At 41.2% G+C, this 21715-nt stretch overlaps 2 protein-coding genes across 5 annotated transcripts in view; both read left to right on the top strand.

Moving 5' to 3' along the window:
- The first annotated feature begins 294 nt into the window (after positions 1-294).
- Positions 295-8626, top strand: taf15 (TAF15 RNA polymerase II, TATA box binding protein (TBP)-associated factor). 2 transcript variants are annotated; one of them, XM_056373763.1, is made up of 16 exons: positions 295-455; positions 1165-1189; positions 1600-1633; positions 1738-1804; positions 2113-2170; positions 2556-2779; positions 2895-3069; positions 4781-4815; positions 5372-5404; positions 5601-5710; positions 5979-6108; positions 6188-6286; positions 6406-6475; positions 6608-6696; positions 6952-7090; positions 8157-8626. In XM_056373763.1, exons 1-16 carry the CDS (start codon positions 446-448, stop codon positions 8194-8196), a joined length of 1338 nt encoding a protein of 445 aa, XP_056229738.1. In that variant the 5' UTR covers positions 295-445; the 3' UTR covers positions 8197-8626. The 2 variants fall into 2 exon arrangements, with proteins under 2 accessions (XP_056229738.1, XP_056229740.1); XM_056373765.1 differs by lacking the exons at positions 295-455; positions 1165-1189; positions 4781-4815 and having other exon boundaries at positions 1604-1633.
- Positions 8627-8762: 136 nt separating this feature from the next.
- Positions 8763-21715, top strand: part of mmp28 (matrix metallopeptidase 28) — a 33281-nt gene continuing 20328 nt past the window's right edge. For 2 of the 3 annotated variants that reach the window (XM_056373761.1, XM_056373760.1), the window contains exons 1-5: positions 8764-9105; positions 10852-10928; positions 11965-12164; positions 19314-19535; positions 20207-20452. In XM_056373761.1, coding sequence (XP_056229736.1) covers positions 8977-9105; positions 10852-10928; positions 11965-12164; positions 19314-19535; positions 20207-20452 — 874 coding nt within the window. In that variant the 5' untranslated portion in view covers positions 8764-8976. Of the gene's footprint in view, positions 9106-10851; positions 10929-11964; positions 12165-19313; positions 19536-20206; positions 20453-21715 lie in introns of all 3 variants that reach the window. The other variant, XM_056373762.1, reaches the window with a different exon arrangement.

The raw sequence follows: 21715 nt of genomic DNA on the forward strand, positions 1-21715 counted from the left end.
TAATAAACTTTTTCCAATGAATTGTGTATTTTTTTTACCCATGGAAACACACAAACAAGCTTCAGTTCTCATAATTAAAAACTAAACTGTTCTCACATGAATCTAGAGAATATTTGGCATTGGTAGGGAAAAAAATCTTATTTGTTGAATAAGTTCAGTGAATAAAACTAGTATGAAATATGTTTCTAATGTCGAACAACCTTCCGCCATAAACACAGTGAAACAGTAGGTGGCGGTAGTTTAAGTTAGCCTTGCATGAGCGCAGCGTGTTGAAACAGGCAGAGGAAGAAGTTGCATAAGGGAAGTACCGCAGTGACTTCAGCTCTGTTCTCCGCTGCGTACATGTCGGCCAGGGTTTTTATCAGCTATTCAGAACTAACGGGATTCATCTATTACTTTTAAACTATATATATATATATATATTGTTTCCATATAACGGCACAGAATGGCCACCGGTAAGTCAGCATGTCTTCTCATTGTAAATCTTTTGTATGAATAATGAAAAGTAGGTCAAATAGCATTGGAGCTAAATTAGCCGCTAACCGCGAGGCCAGGACTCGGGCTTCGTCTATTTCATGGAGCGTCTTTCATTAGCGCAGCCAAGTTGGCTTTATCGGGTATTTTACTAAACGTTTATTATTTGTAAGCAAACAAAATCCTTGTGATCACGCTTTTTTTTTTTTTTTTTTAAACTTTGCCCATTGTTAACAGGTAAGTGCGTGTGATTATCGCAGACAGAACAGGGCCGTGTCGCGGCTAACGTTGCTGTAGGTGTCTGCTAAATGCTTCTTTGTTTACACCGAAGCTATTGTTTCCCTTGCTGAACGAGAAACATTTTTGCGCTACCTGAGCAAATGTAGCTACAGGAAACGCTGTCAGTATTCACGTTTAAACGCCGTGTTTAAATACAGATTGTGTCGAGGAGGATGGACAGCATTTATGAAGCAAGGGTGGTTGGTCTCGTTTCAAAACTTAGCCCAAACCAAGACGGAATTGACCGCCATTTTTACAGCATTGGCGTGGTGACGGGCCTGTCCCACTGCATTCATACATCTGCCTTCCAGCCTATTCAGTTTCGTCAGCTGCTTAGTCACCTTCATCTATGTAGTAGACACGTTTTGTCCTTAATGCCCTACTAATGAAAAACACCTTTATTTCTTTCAGACTCGGGCTACGGTGGTTCACAAAGGTAATCGCATGACTCATCTCTATCTTTATTTTTTACTGTTGTGCACATGCTTATTCAAAACATGATTAACTTGTGACCATTACAGCCAAAATCAGTTGAATTAAAATATTAAATGAGCAGATACAAACTGTGAAAATGTTATCTTTCGATGGATTCAGTGAGTAGGGCTGAGGACTACAAATTGAGCCCCATTTCTTAGCTTTTATTTGTTTACATTTTGATAAATTAAACACACAAAATTCACTGTTAACAGTTCCTGTTTGCTATGTACCATTGGGTGGTCTGATGACAATCAATTACTTTTTGATAGCAGAATTTAGCAGAAAACTACCAAATCTTTCAAACCACCACCCAAGAGTTTTTAACATACTTATATCTGGAAGCTAAATACTTTTATCATTTATTTGTAGCTATGGATCATATGGCGGTCAGCAGGGTGGACAGGTAAGACCATTTCCTAAATAACAGCCTATTGACTGTAAGCATTATAATTTCAAATCCTTTTCTTTTTGATTATAACCTGTCTAAATGGCCTTTCTGCTCTACAGGGTTATGGACAAGGAAATGGCAGTGGCTCTTATGGGGGACAGACTTACACTGGCTATGGACAGCAAGGTATGATGCATGTATAAACCAGATTGATTTGTTAGATGAATTCTTTGATATTCATGTTTACAATATTATCCTGTACCATGAAGATATTGAAGGTTAAAATATTTGCTTTGAATAAAATACACCCCCCCACAGAAAAGTGACAGAAGAATTCAAGATGCTTTTCTCCAGTGTTTTGTTTTGGAAAGATGATATTGATTGGTTTTCTTGCATCATAGACCATAAAACAATGAATTAAACAGTGTAAGGTTTTGAAAGAAATCAGATGTTTATCCATTTTTTAACTTTCTTTTTGACTTTTGTTTTTACAGATGCTTATGGTCAGCCTCAGCAACAGAGCTATGATAATTATGGACAGGATTCATCTGGGTAAGATGCGAATTGTGAGAGTGCAGATCAAACAGTGTTAAATCGGTGCGACATGATTTTCACTGACAGTCTTTCTTGTAATATAGCTTAGTACATTAAGAGGTAGAATAATTATTTCTCATAATTTTAACAATAAAATGTTAACATCAAACAATACAAAACCAAACTATACAGCATACTGTTACACATCTATTAAATTCAGATGCATAATTTTTTTTACATAAGACTGAAAAGGCAGTCATGAAAACCAGCAAATCAATTATGTGATATATTTTAATTTGACTAATGACCAATGTTGCCATACTTGTCATACCTGCCTCAAGCTTTCAGATATTCAGCATCTCTGTTGTGCTAACTGTAATGATTTTTCTAAAACCACTTCAAGGTATGCCGACAAGTCCTCATCTTCTTTTGGACAACAAGGTTCTTACGGACAGCAAGGTTCCTTTGGTGGCCAGGGGCAGGGAGGAGACAGCTTTGGACAGCAAAGCTCCTATGGCAGCCAGGGACAGGGTGCTGCTGGAGCTGCACCTGGTGCTGCTGCTGCTGCTGGTGGTGGATATGGTAGCCAGGGGCAAGGAGCTGGCAGCTATGGAAGATGGAGTGAAGGTATGAATACCTGGATTAATCTCAATATGGAAACTACATCTGTGGTTACGTAAGTATCTACAAATGCTTTGTAATCAGTCAGGTGGTGTGCATAATAAATCTGTCTTTGCACCAGGTGAAGGTGGTGGTCAGGGTGGGAGGTTTGGACGTGACCAAGGAGACCGTTCAGAAGGAGGTGGCTATAGAGGCCGAGGCCGTGGTGGCTATGACCGTGGCAGTTATGACCGCAGTAGTGGATATGACCGTGGTGGATACGACCGTGGCGGAAGAGGTGGACCTCCTGGTATGGGGTAAGTTGCACAGTGCCACTGCCCCCAAGGTACCTCTATACACTGAAATGAGACATGACTTGTTGTCACTCACCCCATCATTACTCATCATCTACAAACCATCCACATAATTGATTTTGACAACTCATCTGCTTTGTGCTCCACATCCCCAAAACCTGGTAATGTTTTTTTTTTGTTGTTTTTATTTTTTATTTTTACCCCCCAAGGTTGTCACAGATCACATAGATAATATTCACCACCCCTCTGCATTTTGCTCCAGTTGCCTGAACCTTGTCAGAATTTCTTTATTCAAACTTGATTCACTCACAAGTTTTTAGGTAAGAGATATGCTGCTTTTAAATCGATCACATGATGGGTACTCGCATGTACTGTAGGTTGTTGTTAGAGGTTCCATTGGTGATTGCAGTCTTTGAGGTCTTAAGTAAATGGAGACTGAACACATGTCCGACCAAATAGCTCTAAAGGCAACAGAGACCCGGTTGTGCAGCCATCTTATCCGAGACATTGGGACTGGTTCTTTTCCGTTCTGCAACTGAACAGCCAATAAAAATAGAGCTTTACCTAAACCAATGATTCTGTAAGGACAAAAATGCTGCAGCACATCATTAAGATGTCTTACACAAACTTGTGCTCCACCATTGAAAATGGGCCCTTTTACCCTTTTTAGCACATGTCAGTTTTGAAGAGAGATTCTAGCTAAAGTACCCATCTGCCTGTGTTTCTCAGGAGAACGAATCGATAATGTGTTTTGCATTTTTTGGAGACCAACTTTGGTATGATTTGAGAGCTCCACATGCTGGGTGACTAGGCAACAATGTGAAGCCAACTGGTATAATGATGTTTCGTCACTGTATATTTTTTCTACAGTTTTTATATATTCTTAGACCAGTGAAAACCATTTAATGCAGACAACAGCTATTCTTTTTTTAATTTAAAAAAAAAAAAAAAAAAATTATTTGACCTTGATCTACACAGAGCGGTAATTTTATTTTCTTGTTGTTGTTGTGCTGCCATATTTTTGTCAAAGTTAAATCTCCAGCAGCCAAACTTTATATCTGCCAGAAACTCAACTTTGGTGTGTTCTTGTGCTCTGAAGACCACATAATAGTTTTTGAACAATGGAAATGACACTGACACAATGCCCTTAGACCTGGAGCCACATCTTCAGCTGCTTCACATTCAACAGGTTTCATTCAAGTGTTGTATATTTGACAATGGCGAACATATGTGTTGTGTTAACATGGATCTACATTTCATACTACAGGTGTTCAGAGTGATTGAACTAAAACTTGGACCTCAGTTAAAGGATCTCATAAACGCACTCAGTGGAAGATTGCTTATCAGTTGCTACACCCCTTCACACCAATTTGGCTTCTCATGTTAAAGAAAAATCACATTCAGCTTGTTTTTTCAGCTCTTGGTATCCAATCTGGTCACGTAAATAGAAAAAGTACCAAATTTGTTTTGTAAATGGTGATCCAGTGACATGTGATAATTGTCTTCACTCGTCTGCCTGATTGTAAAGTCAGCGCTTCCTAGTCGTCTGTTAATTGATCTCTAATGTCAAAGACTAACACATTCCTCGTGTGAGACATTTCCACCATAGTCGCACACCCTGGCAGGAGTGCATACTGATGGGGATGTAGGGGAGCTTTGAGCTCTCAGTTGGGACAAAGGAAAAGCCATCATATCTCCAATTTTTCCTCTGCAGAGGTGGTGACCGTGGTGGCTACAAAAATTACGGTGGTAAGTGACGAGCATCAGAACTGTGTCGGTGGGGGAGGAAAGAACTTGAGTTAGCAAAAAAAGAAAAAAGGAGGGGGATTTTAAAAAAAAAGTGAATGCCACCATTTTCATGTCCAGATCCCAAGGGACTCGACCTATTATTCTTAGCAGGATTTCTCATAAATGACTTCAGATATGGTAAAGAACATGGAGCCTGAGTTGTAAAATAATGGTATTGTTGCATGAAGACGAGGGCTGATTGTAAATGACAGAGGTGTTCCCAGGACGAAGAAGGAAATCTTTCTAAAACTGGAGACATTTTGGTGGTTTTCATTTCTGGTGTAAGCTCAAAAAAAGAAAACAGAACAGTTTTGTTCTTGTTGCAAGGTGTTGGTATGTGGTACAACGGTATGAAAACACCCATCAGAGAGCTGTAAACATGGACTTTGTTTAATTTTCTTTGTATCATTATGCATTGGTAGGGATGAAGTTAATAATTATTTCTGTGAAACAGTACGGACAGTTTTTAAGATTACTTCCTCAAGTGTTCTCTTCCATCCTCTCCTCTGTTTTACAGGCTCTCGAGACTACGGCTCAAGGGATGAACCAGGTAAAACTGGATTAGTAGTACATGCTTAATGAACGGTGGTTTGAACTAATCAATCTGTCCTAATCGAAAAATTTGTCCACTTACTGTAATCTGATAGCAGAATGATGATATCCCACCTGAATGATCTCCATATATAATCATTCACTACAGTCAGTGCTGATATCTTGGCTGACGTCTCCTCTGATCTCTTCCGCAGCTGGAGAGCAGGACAACTCTGACAACAACACCATTTTTGTACAGGGGCTGGGAGAAGATGCCACAGTCCAGGAAGTCGGCGACTTCTTCAAGCAAATTGGTATCATCAAGGTATTGAGTTAGTCCAGTTACATTTTGGCACTAATTTCCTTTCCCTAGACTGAATTAAATTCACACATCCACAGGACTGTAGAGCACTGTTTTTATTTAAGAGCCAAAGCCTTTGTCACACAGCAGTTCTTTATTCTTTGAACCAGTTACCTAAGTTTTAGTTGAGCGTTAAACCTGTCTGATTACCTGGCGCCCAGCCCCAAGCAGGTGTAGAAATGGTAAGTGCAAACAAATGCATTGAGAATTCAATGTATTTTTGTGCATTTAGGTAAACAAGAAGACCGGCCAGCCAATGATCAACATTTACTCTGACAAGGCCACCGGGCGGCCTAAAGGAGAAGCGACAGTGTCATTTGATGACCCGCCCTCTGCCAAAGCAGCTATTGACTGGTTTGATGGTAAGAGCACTGGCATATATTTCAAATTCCTCAGCAATAATTTAACATCACTCTCACTGACATCATGTTTTAATTTCAGGCAAGGAATTCAATGGCAAACCCATCAAAGTATCATTTGCTACTCGCAGAGCTGAGTTCACACAGAGAGGAGGCGGCGGCGGCAGAGGGGCGCGAGGAGGTGCGTAATGATCGAGATGTCCCAGGGTTCAAATACCAGAGAAAAGTTTTTAAGTTGTGTAATAATTTGTGTTGGATGTTGCTCCTCTGTTTTTCATCAATTGTCCTTTTGTTTTAAAGGTTTCAGAGGTCGTGGTGGTGGAGGGCCCAACTTTGACATTAAGGGAGGAGACTGGCCATGTCCCAACAGGTTTGTAGAAGGTTTCATGTTTTTAAAAAAAAAAAAAAAAAAAAAAAAAAAAAAAAATGTTAATGCACAGCTCATTTGGCCCCATTTTTGAAGTTAAATTGTATGTCAAGTGTCCGTCTGATCTTTCCTCAGCTCTTGTGGCAACATGAATTTTGCACGGCGGCAAGAGTGTAACAAGTGTGGTGCACCCAAACCAGGAGATGCAGGATTTGGAGGTGGAGGTGAGTACTTGAACTTTATGAGAAACAGTTCATGAGCTGCTTACTATCTGTTCACATTCCTGAAGACATGTTAAATTGAAAATAACAGAACAAGATGCTATTTAAAAAAAAAAAAAAAAAAAAAAATTGAGTAGGACAAAATGTTTTGATTGCATATAGAAAGTATCGGCTGCATGTCCGTCCAGTGCATGGTGTTTTACCCCGTTACGGCTTCCTCTCGTTTTACTGACCTAAGTTGTTGTGACTGTTTTCTAGAGCGTGGAGGCAGAGGAGGCTATGGTGGTGACAGAGGCGGTGGCTTCAGAGGTCGTGGAGGTTTCCGCGGGGGAGACCGTGGCAGCTACGGAGGAGGTGGTGGGGGAGGATTTGGAGGTGGCTACAAGATGGGAGGAAGGTTTGTGAAACTTTTGTTACATTTAAGCTGGACATTCTGCGAGAGGACACCTGTATGGTCTGTGGGTCTCTGCTGATGTAGTTTGGTTATATAACCAGAAGAGGGTGTAGCTAGCAAAGAAATCCTGGATCTGTAACTTGGGTTACAGATCCTGGTGTCACAGTTGCATACTGCATACTATCTGCACACAGCATGTGCTATATACCAATCTCAATTCAACATTTTTATACCCGCACTGGGAATCTTCAAGTTGTGAAAGGTCTTAAAGCAAAAATGTCTTAAATTGTATTTACGGAAGTTAAACATTTGTGCTTGCCTGCTGTAGGCAGTAACGTCAATCCTAAAACGTTTTTGTATACAATTGTCGGGAAGTGTTCAACTTTTAGCTTAGAAGACTGACTGTTGTGATGGTGGGTTATGTTGCAGGCGCTTGTTCGATCGTGTTTCATGGCGTTTCAGTCAACATCACCAAACATGGCAAACGTTGTCAGTAGTAGGGCCCCTGCTGTGAAGCTCTTAAATATGACACTTACCCATCATGAGACAAAGAGGTGAACCATAGAGTAGACCATATAGCCTCTACTGGTGTAACTTAGGTTTTGTTTTAACTGTGAGAAGCTGCTCTGTTGCCCTCTAGCATTGCTTTGTGGAGGCACATGCATCATCAGTATACTCAAATCAGTTTGTTTTTAGTGTGAATACAATGGATGTCACAATACCAGAATTTTAGTGGTAGGCACCAATGAAATAACATGATTGTCAGTACCAAATTTAAATATCACAGCAAAAAACATGGTATTTTCACATTTTGATTTATTGCTACTCACTGAAGAGGAAATGCTATGTTAGCAAACGGGTTGTTAAAGGAAGGACGGTTTGCTTTACTGAAAGCAAATGATGTTATCCATTTACAGATTTATGAGGGGAACATGTGGGTGAAGGAGAATCTGACACCGTATTTCATTCTCACCATAAATGTTAATTCAATGACAAAAGTTAATGTTGGTCTTACAAAAAAAAAAAAGAACCGCAGCCAGTAACAGATGTCTTTGTCTTTTCCCCACAGAGGTGACCGCAGAGACGACAGAAGAGACCGGCCATACTAAGCGTTGAACAGATGGAAGCCATTCCAGCCCTTGAGTTTGCCGTGGAGGGAGGGTTTAGTTTGGGAAAACTGCGAAAAAGGATCGGGAAAGGGGATAGATCAGATATTCTGATTTGTGTACCTTTTTGTAGCCGGTGCATCCCAACTATTACTGTTCATCTGTGAGTGAGGGAAGCATGTGTTGAGCTAATGTGAAGGGACTTTGGGCTGATTGGAACTGTTGGCATGTGGTCAAATGTTTTTTTTTTTTGTTGTTTTTTTTGTTTTTGTTTTTTTTTTTTCTATTTCTTTGTACATCCTTTTTAATTTTCTCCCAGATTCTAGTTGCGGATGTTTTGTGAGGTAGACTTCATACCATTGTTTTGTATGAACGAATAAAATGTTTTACTTGGGTTTTTTTTCCAAAATGATATTAAAAACTGTGATCTTTTTTCCCTGCCTTGTGTGAGTTTATACTCCATCATTTACAACAGTAAAGATGGGAAATGCATTTTGAATCCAGCCGTTATGTGCAGTAGGGAAATCCTGCTTTGCTCTGCTGGTATCTTGCCCTCAGCTGCGGGCGGACAGAGGGGGCGGTGCTGGCCCTCCCTCCCCCCGGTAACACTCCGGGTGGTTGACTAGGTCCTGTCAGTCTTCGCAGGGATGGAGATGTTGGGCGAGCTGCAGCATGCTCTCTCTCACTGACAGCGGAGGAAAATCAACAATGGAAAAAATATTAGGAGCTGAATGGAAATGCGCGGTGCATGTAGCTGTGTGCTGATCGCGTGGTTGTCCCGCAATGAGCCGCCGACCTCCGGACCACCCCTGCGGAGCTGGACGGGAGATGAGGGCAGCCTGGATCCTGACTGTGTGCGCCCTCTTCACCGCTCAGACTGCCGGAGGATCACCGCTGATCCCGGACCCCGAGGTATTCCTGTTAACCTACAGTGTGCCACTGTCACATGGTTAAAGTTTAAAGTACCTTATTTTACAGAAAAACTTAACTACAACTTTGAACTGACTGGGACCTCGCCTATAAAACGTATATAGTTAATGGACTTTTATATACTTGCTCTATAACTGCTGATGACATTATTTTTATGCAGTGCCACCCCTAAACCCCCAGTTAGCCTGTTGGGATTTCTGTGATAAGAGTTTTAGACTCGTCTGGGGTCTAATTAACCACAAACATGAGCCTGTTCACCATGTGAGATAACATACTGTATATGACTTCTGACAAACTAAAGGAGTATATACTTTTACATGCACAGCCCATAAAAGGTAATTGAAACATTTATTTTCTGTTTTTAAAAAAAGCGTTGGCATTTTTCATATTTTGACGTCTTCATCCAATGAAAAAATGTTTAGATGAAAACACTGGTTGGTTTTTGATTATTTTTTTTATTTCTATACATGAAAATAAGGTGGGTGTGGGTCTCTAAATAATGTGGTTACGTTCCTTCAAAATGAAAACAAGGCTATTTAAAATAGAAATGGCTACTGTACAGATATTAAAAGATTTTCCTAAAGAACTTTAAAGAATCTGTCGGAAGAAATATATTTCTAAGCTTAAGGAAAAGTAGATCCTGTCTTGAGAAGTGTATGTTTAGGTTATCGTCTACACTTACAGTTGCTGTGACTGACATATTTACACCATGTCAGCATTATAGCTGCATATAGTGACATACAATAGACCAAGCCCACTTTTAAAAGAAAATACAACTATTTGTGTTTCAGGGTGTTTCAGGATTTTACAGTTTAATCGCCTCAGTGTCGTTTGGACTGCACTAGTTAAATCTGACAGCTGTCTTCACTGGCCTTCCATAGGATGCACATTTTCCTCATCATCAAAGCTGTAAGACCATATGGCATCAGGCTATTACATGTGTTTTCCACAACTTCTCTCTTGTTCTTATGAAGCAGAGCCCTCTGGCCTATTTCAGTGTCTGTAATGGGACAAAGGGACATTTTCTGTTGCACATTCTTGTTTGCCCAAGCACAGCTGTCATCTCTTCAATTTTAATTTCCACCCCGGCTTCACCACATCTGTAATCATAGTTGCGGCTGCTGTTGTCTGAACATGAAACCTGCTATATACATATGAAGGGCCAAGATTGAAAGATCATAATATTAAACTATCAACATAACTAATCTCAAACCACAATGCTACAACATCTGTTGTCGGGTACCCTGTTGGTTCACTTTTTTAAACTGTTTTTTATATATGTGATAAACTTCAGAACTATTCTCGACTTGCATGTTTACATGAAATTCTTGTGAAATAATAACTATGAATTTTCAGTGACACCCCAAGGGTTTCTTTCTCTTATGGGTGGTCCAGATGTATGCATCCTGTCTTGGCAGCCTACAGCAGATTCAGTAAAAATGGAAAATTATCTTTTATCATTTGTCTTTTTCCTCACAGGGAGTTATGCCTCTCTCGGGATTTACCACTGTGTGTCTTTATGAGAAGCATTGTGTTCCTGTGAGATTTCTGGTCTGTAAAGTCGACATATCTTTATCCAAAACATGATTTTACGAACTTTAATATCTAAGCAGATTTTTACAGAGGGGCATTTGGAAGCAATGATGCAAACAAGTTTTGTGCTGGATTTTTCTGGTGGATTTATGTGTTTCATTTGAGCACTATTAACAAGTATGATTACAATGGCAGGTTTTTCTGGAAAAGTACGGCTACCTCCATCAGGACAACCACATCCACAATACGGTGGAGGTGCAGTCAGCCATCCGGTAGGTGATCCGGCTCTTCTTCATCTTGTAAAACATTTTCTTCACCAGTGAATGTGGAAATCACAGTGGGCAGTCAAAGGTCATAAAAATGTGATATGGTGTAATTACATCTCTGCACTTTGCCGATCAGAGTTAGCTGGTTGATCATTAGGGGGAAGGGTGAGCTCGGTGTGGGACAAGCCTCCGGGGGCTGAACGTCAGTGCAGGGCAGTAAAACACACCCTCACCTCTGCACTGGGAAACCTCTCATGAACCCTTTCTGAACCATGCAGGAATTTAAAGAACCTCGCCCTCTGGCCTGTACACTGACTGTACTGTAATGGGAATTGATTGAAAAGCTTTGCTCTTGCTGAAAACTTCGACTGAGTGATGGGTCAGTAAACTGTGTGGCTGACAGTCATATACAGTGTCAAAATGGTCATCTCCGGTATGTAGTCATTTAGCCAGATGTGACACATTTAGATCACCCAGATGTCAACTGATGCACATTGTCTTTGGTAAATAATTACAGTAGATGAAGGTCAGGAGGCAGAGGCTGCAGTCAGGTGCACTATGCCAGCTATAATCAAGCCTTGCCACTTTACTTGTGATTACCTTCAACATGTTTTAAGCTTATAATCTCATAAATGAAAATGATAAATGGTTGTATATACTTGACATTGTGAACCTCCTGAGCTATTCTTCTTATTCCTCCTCCTTGTTTTGAAAACAAGTACCGCCTTCCATCCCAACATGGGTTCATGACACCACATTACATTTAAGAAATTACAGTAATATCTTTATTCAGCAGCATAGTATTAAACCTCTCTAAACTCGTCTGAATCCTAGATCCACTATCAGTCAGGTATAACGTCGCTTTAAGTTGTTGCAAACATCAATATACTGTAAATAGACTTCACATTGTTAAATCAAGACTCTCAGGCTGGGTGTGTGGAGTTAGTTTTAAATTCCTGTTCATTCACATACTGTTGGCATGATTGAAAAGCCAAATGCCTGTTCAGGAAGAGCGTCATGCAAATGTTTCCTCTCTCTGCAGCGAGTTCCAGTGGTTGTCCCGGCTTCCTGTCACAGGTGAACTTGACGGCGCCACCCTGAGGCAGATGGCGGAGCCCCGCTGTGGGGTGTCGGATGAGGGCAGCCAGCAGATCTGGGCTCAGAGAGTGAACGCCATCTTTACTGGAAAAATGGCTGCTGCAGGGCGACCTCAGAGCCGCAGGAAGCGCTCTGCTGCACAAGGTACTGTGCGTTATGTGTACTTTCATGAGACACAATGTTAATATGTGTTTTTGAGTTTGTGCATGAGAGTATAAGAGAGAAACTGATATGATTCGTTACCTTGTGAGTGGAGTTTTTGTGTGTCCTGTTGTGGAGAGTCATAAAGAGACAACAATTCGCTGGGAGTGTCCACCTTCCTAAACTGAAGCACCAAACAGAGTCAGGGGTGTAATTAACGGTGGTGTCTGATGTTGCACGCGTCAGCCTGGAGGATTCCTGCTTTTAGTTGCAATTACACAAGTCCCTGTATCTTTCACGTCATCTTTACTGGGTTATTTTAACCTCAAGTTTGCACAGAAACATTTTTTGTTTGAGGAGTTACCTGCTCTTCTGTGGGTTGAGTATGTTTGAGGATCCCATTGAACCCACTGGATAGTGTTTGTAAAATGATTTGGAAGATGTCAGGGTTTCCCCGAACAACGGCAGTATATCCCGCAACTCCAGTTTCCAGTTTCTCTTTGAGCAATTTCCTCTATAAAGTTTTAATTTCAAATTCTGTCCTCGCAAATACTACAGATGTTTTATGTTTTGACCAGTGCTGTCACTTTGATTGTGTAGTTTGATTGTTCCCTAAAAATTTCTTTAGAAAATCACAGGGTCTCTTATTGGAGATTATCCTCATTTTCTAATCTAATGAGCACAGTAATAAAAGCATTCACTGGTGAGGAGATTGCTGCAATTTGAACTGCAGGATTTAAAGTGTTTAGCGGTGGTTAAGAGTGCAGCTGAGCACTCCAAATTTCTTGCAGACTACATGAAGTAATTGAGCACAAGGTCCTGCCCTCCCAGTTTAGGGTGCTTTACAGAAAATCTCTGAGAATTAGGTGAGGTGTAATTTCTGACCTTGTATGGGAGATGTTGAATGGGCAAAATCTCATAACCATAATGAACTTTTCTGCCAGGGTTTTCAGATGGGGTTGATAAATCCATGTGGCCCCAGTCTTGCTTTGATTAGCACGAATATGTGTGTGTGTTTTCAAGTATACTTCCATTGGATTATTACCTCCTCCAAGACTCTGTACTTACACACAGTGGACCAAAGTGGTGGATCGACCAACACTGTCACCCTTAGAGCCACCATGCTGCTATAGTGTGGCTAAAAACCACTCAACAGATTTCAATGAAACCCTGTGAGAAGTGAGACCACAGTGCAGGTAAAAAAGTGACTAGTTTTTGCTGTAGATCTGAATCCATTTGCTTCCTACTGTGGTTTTATAAGGAGACTAATAGCACTATGTGTAAATGCCTCTTATGCCCTATGTTTTTGTGTTTTTAGTCCCTGCTGTCTTTTCTTTGCTGCTGTCATTTCTCTGCTTGTGCCTCCAGCCTCATGGTGTGTGTGAAGCCTCTACATTCCTTCCTGTCACTGACGAGGTTGGCTAATGTTCAGGGAATGCAGCGGTGGCTGATGTTTGCTGCTGCCTCTTCATGTCAGTACCTGACATGCTCCTTCTGGTAAACACATCCATAACTGACTGACTGGATTACGCTGTTTGCCAAGCCGGCTGACTATCTCAATGGCCAGATATCTCTACTGGCTGAATGAGTGGATATCTTGCTGGGTGACTGACTGCTTGGCAGGATTACAGCCTGATCTGGTGTAAGAAAACAACTCTGTCATTATTTTAGTCCCAGACATGACTCACGTAAAAGGCAGCAGTATTATTTCAGAGTGGCGTTAATGGCGGATACTTTTACACCCTCTGGTCAAACCTCTCACAGAGCTGGCTTCAGATATCCACTGATGTAGTTGAGCAGTGTAATAACATAATTGTCAGTAGCAGTCCTGTACTGCTGTGTAACCACCACTTTGAACATCACGCTGCATTGTCCTCCTGAAGCAGCAGATATGTTTCTGCCTGTGGCTAGAAGAATGATCGCTGGAAAAGTTTCATGTTTGTATCAGACATTTAGTCGAAGAGAGTCAACCTTGGTAAAATGCCAATAAAACCTGCATTTTTTCTGGTTAACTATTAAATACTCAGCACACCGGGCGCAGTAACAACTGATTTGAAAGCCTCAGTTATTTTTAGCCATGTTCTGGATGGCAGTGTTAGTCAGTCGGTTCAGCACTTCGGTCCAGACCAAAAAAAGCAGCTAATGTGCTATTATGTAGGAGGGAGCTTTTAATATGTGAATGCATCATTGGAAGGTACTTGAAGATACTTAAGATTATCGGTCCGACCGCCTGTATTGTTTACCACTTTTCTCTAGCGGGTGAGGATGCATGTACCAAGCCGAACCATCCACGGCTTCAACTTAATGCTTCACTGTTTGAGCTGTTTGACCTTGACGGCTGACACCGGCTGCTAAATGAAGCTGCAGCAACATGCAGATGAGTCAGGCGCGTTGCCTGTTTATTCACTCACAGCTGTGGTGCGATGTGATTTTGTTTAGTGTTAGCATGGCTGCCTCTGAGCCTCGGGGAAACTATAAACAGACCTTGAGTTGTGGTAGAATCTGACGTTCATTGCAACTGATATTTGCAGAGCTGACATTCCACCGCCCCTGTCCAAGATAAGTGCTATAAGTGCGATAGGTAGGTGTGTGTGTGTGTGTGTGTGTGTGTGTGTGTGTGTGTGTGTGTGTGTGTGTGTGTGTGTGTGTGTGTGTGTGTGTGTGTTTTTTAGAGGTGTGCCCTTACGGATCTACACCCTGCCATTTAAACTGTTCACCACTTTGTTGCCATTTTGCAACATACTGTACCATTTAGTATAATTTACCCTTTTTCAGCAGCATGTGCATATAACGGAGTTCGGTGGCTTTGAACAATTAGTCGATTAGATGACCAACAGAAACTTAGAAATGCCTAAAATCCTTAGTTCCAGTTTCTAAAAATGTCACAATGTGGTGCCTTTCACTGTTTCATATAATTTTAGATTAAATGTCTTCGAGTGTTAGACTGTTGGCCAGACAAAACGAGCCATGTGATGATGTTAACTTGAGCCCTGATGGTCATTTTTAGCCACAACTAACTGCTTGGCTCCAGGGATCACAATGTTGGTCTGTGAGTCTCTCCACCACTTCAGTCCAGACTGAAATATCTCGACAAATATTGGATGGATTGCCATGAAATTCAGTTCAGCCCTTTAGGATTCCCTCACGATGAATTGTAACTTTGGTGATCCTGTAGTTTTTCCATCTCATCATCAGGTTGAAGTACAGTAGAGTACAATACACCGTCACAGCTCTGCTAGCGGACTGGTAACCTTGTTCATGATTTTCTTACATTATTTAGGCCAACTAATTAATCAATGAATCAATTAGTCAGTAATGACATATCTGCTGTATCAGTGACACATCACCTATCTGCCGGTATTTCTGTCCTTACTTTCCTCTTTGTGAATGAAACTTTAAATCTGTCACACAGAGACATCATTCAAAGTAGACTTTGCAGACAGAGCCATCTTTGTGTGTGTGTGTGTGTGTGTGTGTGTGTGTGTGTGTGTGTGTGTGTGTGTCAAACAGCCTCCTCGACACCAGCAACAAACAAAATCTCCCTGCACCTCCACAAACAATAACTTAAGCTATCAGATGATCTCAGTCACTTCCTAATGTCTGTGATAACCCACCCTCCTACACTGCTGCTATAGAGGGCATCATGTTAATTGCTTCCATAAGGGAAGTCGTGGAATGTCTTGTGTATCGGACTTCCTGGCTTCCCCGACCGTCCTCTGGGACCTCTTACTCTGCGGCGGTCTGGGATGGAGAGAAGGCGCCTTAGCTCTGCTGAGAATTCAGATTTACACACATCATGTGGCAACAGGCTTAAGTATTATAGTATAGTTCATCTGGGAATGAAAAATGGAGCTGGGTTGGAAAAAGCGCAGGACCGTGTTCAAGTGCCGCACTGACTTCAGTGTTTTGACATACTGAGAACCTGCTCAAGTGGTAAATCATGTTTAAAACTCAGACTTTTACTGGAAAATGCAGGTTGTGATTGTTACTTTTGTGTACCTTTCTTGAGTGAATGTAAATCAATAGGACGACTGTTATTCCCTCAAATACAGTTAAAGTGTTTGAGGCCCCAGGTGCTTCCACTCCTAATAACCCTGCAAACTTTGCAACAAAAATGCTATGGATCAAATTATATAACAGCTGCTGAAGCACAAATTCTGTTTGTGTGTTTACTCACAAAGAAACACACTCATGTCACTCCCAAACCCATGTCTTAATGGCTCCAGATACTCAGATATTTTCCTGTCTCCAGGGTGTATTGAGGTCTCTTGGTAATTCGCAGTATGTAGTGGGTACCTCTTGTTTATCGCTCTCATCTTTCACACGGCTCTTTGCTTCGTATTTTTTTTAACCGGCATCAAAATTGCTCAAATTTGAAACACAAACGCAGTCCACAAGTGCAGTCCGTACGGGGGCTGTGGGACTGAGCCGGGGTGTGTAACGCAGGCATGTGTGCAGACCTCCCACTCACATTTGGCCTCCACGTTGGGACACACATACATCGACTGCATTTTTAAATATTTTGACAACTGTAAGTGTGCGTGATTTATGTCACCGCTTTCTAGTTACGCCTCAAAAGTGAAGCTATGTGTGAATCCATAAAGTCCTTGTGGCAAGTCATCACAAGTGTGACTGCATCAATACTACTTCCATTGAATTTTCATTGTAGCACTCATTCTGTATCTCACCTTCTTAAACCGACCGGTCGTTTTTTTTCTTTCATGACTTTCCTGTCTCATGTTATTTGATATTTTCTCTTACTTGATATTTTCAAGTAAAATGAGTTGGCTGACATTGGCAGCACAATACTACAAGAAATGGTTTTATATAATGTTTCACATATAGGCACACACACTATATATATTCCATTCTTCCAGTGTTTCGCATATTGTTTATATTGTGGTATTAAGGTAAAGCACTAGAAGTATATTCAGGATCTTGCCCGTCAACATCTACTCTAAATATTTTCATCATCTCTTTAGCACTCTCTTGCCATATGGGAAAACTTTTTTCCAACACATTGGACAGAGCAATCTTGAATTAAGAAATGTTGGATGTTTTGCAGGGACTATTCACAATAGATGGGTTTACTCTAAACACAGTCTGAACATATTTTTATCAGCTCTTACAACCAGCTCTGTCCACTCACCCACTGGACTTGAGTGAGCGTCCAGCTGCCTCTCCTTAAAGGTCCACATTATCTAATGATTGTTTCCTGCGAGGCAGCCTCTCTGTCTGCCTGTTGTGGAGGTGTGCTGCATGGTTTACAGCTTGTGTGTGTTTGCTTTGTTTACAGATTGCTACATTGCGTAAACCTTTGTATATATAATGAGGTTGAATGGCTGAATCTAAACCCCCCCACCTTATCCCTGAACAAATGTGAGATTCTGAAGTTTGAGACACATGTAATTATGTCTAAGCTGAGAAACCACACACGCGTGTTGAAGTAAACTGTTTAGACAAGCATGTACTCAGAGTGCTTGTTAGTTTACCCAGCTGTGTGCTAACATGGTTAACATCCTATCATTTTGGCTCAGCCTGTTGGATGTGATGAGGCCCTACATCAAAACATCACGGGTGAACATGGGATGTCAGGCATCTGAATTTATAACACAAGATTTAAACGCATTTAGCTACTCCAGTGGATATAACAGTTACAACTGTTTGGAGAACTGTTTTGCAAATAGAGTGACCAGTGTTGTACAAATGAGGATAACACTGTAAAAGTTAACTAAACAAAGCCAATATAAATACCAAGCATCCATTCAAAAAGGCATAACCTCATAAAGAAAGAAAATGGCCAGATTAGTTGAATGAAAATAAATTCAGATTTTTGGTCAGTTAGTTTCCAGATTATTATTTATTAGTTTATTTGTAGGGTGGCAAAAAAATGCACTACTTTCCAGAGTCTAGACTACAACTTAAAATTGTTTCTTTTGACCAAAGATATTCAGTTAAGTGTGGCATTAAAACAAAAAAAGACCCCAAAACTGGGTAGTGTGTGACAGATGTGTTCCCAGTAACTGGAATGTTAAAATCCTGCTTGCTTACCTGTCTTTGATGGGCTGGTTTTAAGTCATTTATTTCAGGCCGGTGTTTAACTTCATTGATAAAGGTTATTCAATCAACAGAATAAAAAATTGCAAAAAAATTCCCTCTTTGTGCTTCTGCACCTCTGCCATGGCTCATATTATCTTCAGCTCAGTGTTTGGAGGAGTGAGCATTTTGTCTTTTGGAAGATTTGCAGCCCTGAGTTTTATTCGTGTGCGTCTGCTCTGTGATCAGTGACAGTGAAACCAGGTGAGCGTCATCCGCTCGTTAGATCAGTGAGTGACTGAGCAGCACTGAGATGCAGGAGGAAGGTAAAAGAGTTCTCAAGTCAATGACATTATATTAAAATTGATTTACTTACCACAGATATATTTTTTACTGCCATGATTCATGTTTAGTTCATTATTCTGTGTTGTTTGGGACCTTTGTATCAGTCTAGCCCACCCCTGGGTGACGTGAGCAGATGGTAGGTTCCCGTTAGATGAGGCTCGAAGGTAAAAGGCCAGTCAGTGGTTTGTGTTTTGTTAAAATGTTTGTTAATAATAAACGCCTCATTTTTATTGCATAGACTCCTGCCTACAGTTCTGCTTTTCAAAGTTATCCAGTGCTGACCAACATTAACTGCTCTTGATATGGTGGAGCAGCACTACACAGAAAAATATAATCATTCCCTTAAATGTAAAACTACATTGTGCAGTTCAAATTGAAAATATCAATGAGAGGAAAATGTAGAAGTGGTGGTCATGAATGTTTCAGTTTCTCTTCCATTCTTCTTTCATGGATTTGTTAATTTATACCTATTTATAATTTTTGTCCAATGTCCATATCTCTGACAGAGAAGAAATGCCACATACCATGGAAATATTTAATAACAATGTGAAATAACAATTTGTGTTGTTTTTTGATATTATAGACTGTGTTTTGCAGAGGAGAAGTTGAACTATTCTTGCTCACAGGAACACTGCCAGGGTTTTTGTTTTGGTTATCTGGTGAATTGAGCTTATCTGCAGTTGCACTGGCTGTAAGTTTGTGATGAATACATACCTGCACGTCTCATATCTCTGTTCCTCTTTCCCTTCTCTCTCTGTGGGTGATCTCCAGCTGAGAAGTGGTACAAACGTCACCTGACCTACCAGATAGTGAACTGGCCTCGCCATCTGTCTCTGGGTTCTGTGCGGCTGGCAGTGCGTGCAGCTTTCCAGCTGTGGAGCAATGTGTCGGGCCTGGTCTTTCAGGAGGCCCCTGAAGGACCCGCAGACATCCGGCTGGCCTTTTACGAGGGAGACCACAACGACGGGGCCAGCAATGCATTTGATGGACCAGGTCAGGGTCAGACACACACTGACTCTCGTCGTCACAGATCTATCTATCCAATCATATCTGAGCCCTGGCTTTCCAACTTAATGAGATAACATGCACATCAGATATCTGATCGCAGGATGGGTTCGTTAGAGAGAGAGAGAGTGTGTGTGTGTGTGTGTGTGTGTGTGTGTGCGTGTGTGTGCGTGTGCGTGCGTGCGTGTGTGCTCGTGGGCATGCATGGTTGTTGTGTGTATTGTGATCTTGTGTATGCTATTTGTTCTCAGGTCTCTCTTACAAAAGAGATCTTAATCCCTGATTACTGTGAATGATGTATGTGAATGTGTAAAAGATGTACTGTATATATCAGTCATGCTGATTTGGAATTAATTAAAGGGAAGTGTATCAGTTAAATACTGTTTCTACTTTCCCTCTAATTAATACCAAATTACATAGGTAATTTTAAAGCCACTTCTAGACACTAGTCAGAAATTACAGGCCTGTACAATAAAGTGTTACCCAGTTACTAAACAATGAAAACCAATAAAACAGGGTGTAACTGTACAACACAGGAGTCTGAATCGAGACATCATTTGACTTTCATTTGTCATCATCAGATGTGACTGCTGAAATATAAAAGTTACTCTGATATTATGTGACATGTTTCCTCTTACTTCCTCTGCTCTGACCCTCAGGAGGAACTCTGGCTCACGCCTTCCTGCCTCGCCGGGGCGAAGCTCACTTCGACATGGCGGAGAGGTGGACACTCAACGGACACAAAGGACACAACCTGTTCATGGTGACCGCCCACGAGATTGGACACACTCTGGGACTGGAGCACTCCCCGGTCCGTAACGCTCTGATGTCGCCGTACTACAGGAAGCTCGGACGCAGCCTGGTGCTGAGCTGGGACGACATCATCGCAGTGCAGCAGCTGTACGGTGAGAGGATGGTACTTTTTGTGGTGATTTATTCAACACCCATGGATCTTGTTTGAGGGTTTCATGTTACAAACTCATGTTGTCTGCACTTGTACAGTTTAAATTCTTTTCAAAATGAAGCTCAACAGCTACTCAAGTGAACTGTTTTCTTTCTTAAATGGAAAGTGTGTGGTCCCAAGGTCAGGGGAAGTGTTAAACATGGCACCTTCACTGAACACACAAAGATGTTTTGTCCTTTAAAGTTTGAGGGGTTGGAAAAAAAAAACTTTTTAGTGGACAGATGACAAATGTCTCACTGTCTGGCCTCAGGGCTGCTTAGTTAAAGATGGTGAAATGAGGCTGTGGTTTAGACTGAACTATTATTTGAATACATAGAACCAATTACATGAATTACTGACTTGTTATGAAACCAGACTGTCTTTGAAGAAACACAGAAGTAGAGTCATTTTTGCTCTGTGGCCCATTAAATCGGGAGTCATGGCACTGAGCTGTGAAACGGCCTGAGAGGCAGCCCTGAAGGCCACCAGCTGCAAACACAGAATGAGAAGAAGCAGAATAGCCAAGCCTGTTGAGAGCTCCATAAAGTCATTCAAACCTGGACAAAAACTAGAAATAAAAATTGATCCAGAAAGCCCATCAGTATCTTCCTAGCTGTATGCATTTGTACATTTAAGTGAGCAACACATTCTAGTGAAATGAAGCTAAACACCTACGAATGTGATACGAAAGAGATTAACTGAAAGACGTCATTTAGAACAGCAAGACAAAGAACAGACAACATTCTGCAGACACAAACAATCAAATCTTCATCACAAAGAGCTCAAACAACATCCTGCCTTTGTGTTTTTAGTCTTTAACAGCAGGAAGAGTCTGTTCTATCAGTTTCAGTTCTATAGCTGCTGGGAGATGTAGGTTTGGACGTGAGGGCGGCAGAGGTGGTGTGAACGTCAAAACAACACTCACTCTCTCTCACACACACACACACACACACACACACACACACACACACTCTCTCACTCAGTGGCTTATTTTCTATTTTATTATCAGCTGTACTACACACACTGTTTGCCTGGGAGTTTTGTCTGCTCTGCTGTGATAGATTACTGGTGCTGGTGCAGAGAGTGGGAGCATTACATACATGTTCTGTGTATGACAAATGTAAAGTTTCTGTTTACTGTGAGTGTGTCATCCTGGCATGTGTTAGGCAGGTTTCCACATGTGCCTCTTTGGAGAGTTCTCTTATGTGTTTTTTTTTTTTCTTGC

The sequence above is a fragment of the Seriola aureovittata genome, chromosome 4 (assembly GCF_021018895.1).
Source record: "Seriola aureovittata isolate HTS-2021-v1 ecotype China chromosome 4, ASM2101889v1, whole genome shotgun sequence".
Taxonomy (NCBI): domain Eukaryota; kingdom Metazoa; phylum Chordata; class Actinopteri; order Carangiformes; family Carangidae; genus Seriola; species Seriola aureovittata.